At 46.0% G+C, this 6,000-nt stretch overlaps 1 protein-coding gene across 3 annotated transcripts in view; it reads right to left on the reverse strand.

Moving 5' to 3' along the window:
* KHSRP (KH-type splicing regulatory protein) overlaps positions 1–6,000 on the reverse strand; it is a 68,860-nt gene that overhangs the window by 23,220 nt on the left and 39,640 nt on the right. For all 3 annotated transcript variants that reach the window (XM_082254850.1, XM_082254849.1, XM_082254848.1), the window contains 4 exons: positions 4,746–4,846; positions 4,152–4,293; positions 3,889–4,049; positions 2,676–2,785 (listed from right to left, as the gene is read on the reverse strand). In XM_082254850.1, the coding sequence (XP_082110976.1) occupies positions 2,676–2,785; positions 3,889–4,049; positions 4,152–4,293; positions 4,746–4,846 (514 nt within the window). The remainder of the gene's footprint in view (positions 1–2,675; positions 2,786–3,888; positions 4,050–4,151; positions 4,294–4,745; positions 4,847–6,000) is intronic.

Here is a 6,000-nt window from a genome sequence, read left to right on the forward strand (position 1 = left end):
AAAAAAAAAAGTGCACTGCCATTTTAAATCACAATCGCGGTCCACACCGCTGTACCACGCTGTATCTGGATTCCCCCTTAAAGGCTGGCAGGAGCAAAAAGTGCGCCCGAGGAATACCCAAAGGAACAAAACCCCTTACTTTATCACCTCTGAGAAGTCGCAGCTCTGTAGTGCAATTTCCAGCATGAACACATCTGACAGGAAGTGACATATCACCACTAGAGGCCGCACACTGCCTGTGTAGCCTGAGGCCACAAAAAAATGGTGCCAATAGTAAAGTATAGGAAGCTTAGGGAAAATGGCCGCTACCCTTACACAAAGAGCCTATTGCCCACACTTAAAATGGCAGCCGAAAACGGCGCCAAGCGCTCAGGACCCCAGGCATGAGGCCACCACAGGAATTCACCTAAAGGGACCCCCCCAGCCCCCAGGTAAAGGTAACATCCTCAGTACCGACTATAGCGCCCCCCTAGAGCAAGGAGGGCAGGGCCTGTCCTGATAGGCCCGGGGGATCTTTCAGAGAAAACACAGCCCTGTTATCCCCAGAAGTGGGCCCACATCTCCCCCTCAGGTCTGCTACAGGGACACAGGTGGTAATGAATCACTCACCATACCATGGACTGGGTGGGCTGTGTTTCGATACAATTCGCCTCCCACCCCGAGTGGGGGTGCTGCCAGCCAAAGGGGGTACGCTGCGACTCAGGGCGTTCCAGGTCGATGCGTCCCGGCGAGGCATCCGCTCGCAGGCTCGTCCCCATCCACCGCGGCTCCGTCGTAGCGAGGCCTGGGTGGACCACAACCTGCTCACACTCCAGGCTGGGAACAAATAAGGATCTAAATTATCCAATGCGAAACCCCAGCCCGGCTGTCGCTTGTAGTTCACCAGGAGGATCCCCCTGACACTAGCTAGCAATAGCGAGTAAAGAGAAAAACATTCTCACAATAAAAAAAAAACTGAGACCGAAGTCCCAGCAGGGAACCTAGGTCCTACTCCTAAACTAGGCAACAAGAAACTGATTTGAGAGCACAGTGTGTCTGGGGTTATGTCATGAGGGACAGACCCTGTAGGCGTGTCGAGTGAAAACTAGGGATGCACCGAAATTTCGGCCACCGAAATTATCGGCCGAAAATGAGCCTATCCCATTTCGGCCGATAATGGGTTAACATTGCCGAAAATAATGGCCGCCGTGAGGAAGGAGGAGGGCGCAGCGCAGGGCAGATTTTAAAAGTCCCGCCTCTGGCCGGCCGCCCGCCTCTCAATGACGTCCCTACTACTAGATGTGTGCATGAATGGACATACCAGGCGAGAGGGCGGGGCGAGCGGCCGCTATAGATACTAGAACTATGTGATCCATCCGTCAGCTCAGCGCGACTATGTGTGAATGTGAAGTGACCTGACACCGGGCGGGGGGAGCGGCCGCCAATAACTATAACTATGTGAGCCTTCACTTCACTGTCAGGCATGTATCTCCGCTGACAGTGAAGGCTCACATAGTTATAGTTATTAGCGGCCGCTCCCCCCGCCCGGTGTCAGGTCACTTCTCATTCACACACAGTCCCGCTGAGCTGACAGGGATGGATCACATAGTTCTAGTATCTATAGCGGCCGCTCGCCCCGCCCTCCCGTCCGGTATGTCACTTCATTCAACACAGATCGTAGTAGTGACATCACCGGCAGGCGGGCCGCCGGCCAGAGGCGGGACTTTTAAATGAAGGACACCCGAGGGGGGGGCGCTGAGCTAGGGGGGGGGGGTGTACTGCCGAGGGGGACCATGAGGCAGTGGGGGGGGGGGGGGGGGGGAGCTTACCAATGGTATTTGTATTATGAAGCATGAGGGGTTAATGTATTGTCACTGCTGGTCACTCATCTATAAGTGACTGACCAGTGGCAGGTAATTAACCCCTTTGTGCTGCATTAGTGCAACCAGTATCAGTGTTAATTAACACTGGTTGCATTGATACTGGTTGCACTAATGCAGCACAAAGGGGTTAATTAACTGCCACTGGTCGGTCACTAATAGATGAGTGACCAGCAGTGGCAATACATTAACCCCCTCATGCTGCATAATACAAATACCATTGGTAATTAAATTGACCTCTTGCCAACCCATCACAGTACATATACTGTGACAGGGTGGCAGCAACAGGTGTACGTCGCTGCCTGTTTTAGGTGTATGCCCCTGTTCTATCCATTTTAAAAAATTTTGGGGGGAAAAGTCATTTTTGGTTTCGGTTTTCGGCCAAGGGCATCCTGCATTTTCGGTTTCAGCCCAAAATTTTCATTTTGGTGCATCCCTAGTGAAAACTTCACTTCCTAGTCTACTCCTGTAGATGGCACATAACCTAATAGTGAAGAAGCATTAAGAGCTGCGTCTGTCCAAAGACTTGACATTTTAGGCAGCTTTTGTATTAGGCAGCTGTAGCCATGATAATGGCAGCATTGGAAAGCACAGCCAGAAAAATACATTTTTCCCGCTTTAACTTCCTTCACGAGGGTGGCTATATTACTCTACATGGAATGTAGCTAGTGTCTAATCGCTCCCGACATGTACTAATGTAGATAAGTGGTGACATATCAATTGCATTGTGTCGCATAGCTGCCCTTTTACAAAATTCATACAATACAAAATTCATACAATGCAAGTCTGATTTAGAGATAATTTAGCGGTACATACTGTGGAGGAGCTCCTGGAGGTCCGGGTGGGTAAGGGCCAGGGTTAAATGGTCCCATGGGTCCAGATGGACCAGGACCTGGAGGGCCAGGCCCAATCGGACAAAGGGGGCCCTAGAAAGAAGTAAAACAAAAACAAATTAGTGGGACCCAAGAAGAGGAGGATCCAGGCTACTATGTGCAAAACCACTGCACAGAGCAGGTAAGTAGAACATGTTTTTATTATACGAAAAAGATAAAATAAAACCGAACAAAAAACAAAAAAAAGGCTTTACTATCACTTCAAATTAACCTCAAATTTCAGGGTGAGAGGGGCCACAATTACCCAAAACACTTAAGATCCTACTACATCTAATTTGCCTATGTTAATAAGAAAATATTGACGACTGTAGATTAACTCTGGGTTTACCCTTGTGCGATGCAGACACCGTATGTGATTTGCGCAGGAATCGCATTGTGTTCCTGTGCACGTAATCTGCAATGTTTGTGCAGCAAAGATTTGAGCCTTACTTTTTGTATGGCTCAATCGCATTGCATTCGCACCAAAAAAGTGAAGGACCCTTTTTCCCCCCACACATGAATCGCATCACATGTTCACACCCATGCGATTCAGGCAATCGCACTGCGTTTTGTGATCGGTTTCGGGGCGACGTTAATCTAACACTGACATCCGCACCAGATCGCATTGACACCGTGCAATTGCAATGCTGTGTGAGAAACGCACAGGATTACATATCCTGCATCGCAAAAGTGTGAACTAGGGCTCAATCCTAAAACTAAACATGACAGGACAACGCCTGCCTAAGCCGGGCCATACATTATACAAATTTCTTCTTCAGTTTCCTTTGGATTTACCTTAAATGATATAGTGCAAGGGCCTGCCTAATTGCTTACATATTGAAAGTGTTTAGGTTTGACCTCATTTTATATGGTTTTGGTAAATCTAAAATAAAATTGCACAAGAAGTGTATAATGTATGGCCAGCCTCACATCTCTCTACATTTAAATCCTGAGTCCAAACAATTGTTTACAGGAGCTGTAGTATTTAAAAACGCTCCCTTAGGGGTTTGTTAATGTGTGGTCACCCTGATATACTGTGGTGTGGAGGGAATTCTATCAGAGGGAAAAAAAAAAAAAAAAGGCAAAAAGCAATAAGGCCTAGCTACTACGGTAAACTGATTTGCCCCATTTCTCACAATAATAAAAGTCAATAATACCTCAATTTTTTCTTCAATTAGTTGTTTGGCATGGTCAATCTGTTGTGGTGCGCCACGGATAATGAACATTTTAAAGTTGGGGTCACCGTTAGGTGGCGGCTGTCGGGAGATCTCCACAAATGCTCCCGTCTGCTGGTTAATTGCCTTAACATTCTCCCCACCTGTGAAGCAGAAACAATCTATAAACTGAGGCCGGGGAAAACATTGAGAGAATTAGCTATGCATTCAAGACAGTAAAGTGTCAAATACAAATATGGACTCACCTCGGCCAATTACCAAGCCACATTTATGAGTGGGAATAGAGAATGTCATTTCACCACCAGGTGGTCCCCATGGTCCTTGCCCCCTGCCCCTTCCTCTGCCACCTTGTGGCATGCCAGGGCCTTGGGGTCCAGGTGGACCACTCTGAAATAAAAAAAAAAAAAAAGCAATGAGTGCACAGAGATAAGAGAAGTTCACTTTTGAAACATGTTACATGTTTATCTTGTATTAATACATGTTCCAGCTCCTGCATCCTCTTCCCCCAATCCCCCCTCCATGTGACACACGGCCTAGTCATTCATTCATAGAGTTTTGAGAAAATGAACTACAAGTACTGTCGGCCTCAGCGACCGATGGCTTGTACTTAAATGAACTGCAAGGGTGCTGGCAAGAGTCCTTGCAGTTCATTGATTTTTCCTGAAATTCAGTAACTGCCTGCCCGTATCGGAGGTTTGGGCATGCCATGTATTGAGTCTGCAGAATTCTGGCACAGTTTACATGTATCAGTTTAAAACTACACTTTAACCTTTCAAAGCATGCGCCTTTATTTCTATAAAAGCTGAACTTTTAATGCCTACACCTTCTCCATGACTTACCCTCAAACTTTGCAATAGGTCCCCAATAATCCTGGCTGCATGGTCACACCTGTCTGGTGGACCCATGATGTGTGCTATCTTATCGGGACCAGACCCATCATCTGTGGAGAAGGAAGTGTAAATTACTACATGGATGGCAACAATCACATATCAAGGGTTGTCTTTTTCATAGGCATACAAAGATAAAAAAAAAAAAAAAAAAAATGCACCAGGTTCTCTGAGAATATAATTTTGTGAGACATCTGGCCTGCCTCAAACTTGCTGCGACCTACCATGAAAGGTAAAGAAGAACCTCCAGAATAAGAATTACTGATTCCAAATTTTTAGATTTGTGTACACCATCTGCAGCGCATTTGTACTGTGATGTACACACCTAGCTCATTCCCAGAATGTGTAAGATGCTGAGACAATGCAACTCCAAAATTAATGTACAAGAGGCACATTATCAGTGGCGACCCAGTGGTGGAGTCTGAAAGACTGCAGAAGATATCAGCGCACTGGACATAGCAACAAAAGAAGAGCGCAGACAAAACACTGCTGGACAAGGGCACACTAGAGGGTTTATATGTCATTATGTGCAAGCAGTAAAAAGTTCCACTTTAACAGGCTTTGTTCTACCCTTTCATTGCCCTACTACTGGCCTCTAAACACCCTCTCTTTGCACAGATATGCACATGGCTTTAAAAAAAAAAAAAGTAAATTATGACTTCTGTTGAAGCCACAATCTGCATGTTAACAGTTAGCAAGAAACTATTGTATACATAGCTTCTTTTAAAGTATGATAAAGCTATTGCACTTAGCTAGCAGCTGACAACCAGAGAGAACAGATAATGGCGTCATCCACTATAAATTTTATTTTATCACTATAAAGACACAGGTTGGATCTTTACTGAAACAACACCAGTGATCTTCATGAAATGTGGTAGTTAGGTCTGGAAAAAAAAAAAAAAAAAACAGAAGTAGCCCTGCAGGTAAAGACATAACATTCCCGCAGTCATTGACAGGGCTTCCATCTTCACCAGCCGTTTGAATAGCCAAGCTGCGATGTCACTTCCACAGAGTCACAGTACTGGCACAGTGCTCTGGATTGACAGCACTCTCAGTATGCCTCCAGTTCAGAGCGAAGTGCGTATGCGCTGGTGACATCACCCGCTGCAAAAAATATCTCAACAGTGCACATTTAGGAGATCTTAATTTCACATGCAGGTAAGCTTTAATAAAAAAGGTTACCTGTAGGTACAAATGACCATGCAGT

Source organism: Pelophylax lessonae (assembly GCF_965119305.1).
Source record: "Pelophylax lessonae genome assembly, chromosome: 4".
Taxonomy (NCBI): Eukaryota; Metazoa; Chordata; class Amphibia; order Anura; family Ranidae; genus Pelophylax; species Pelophylax lessonae.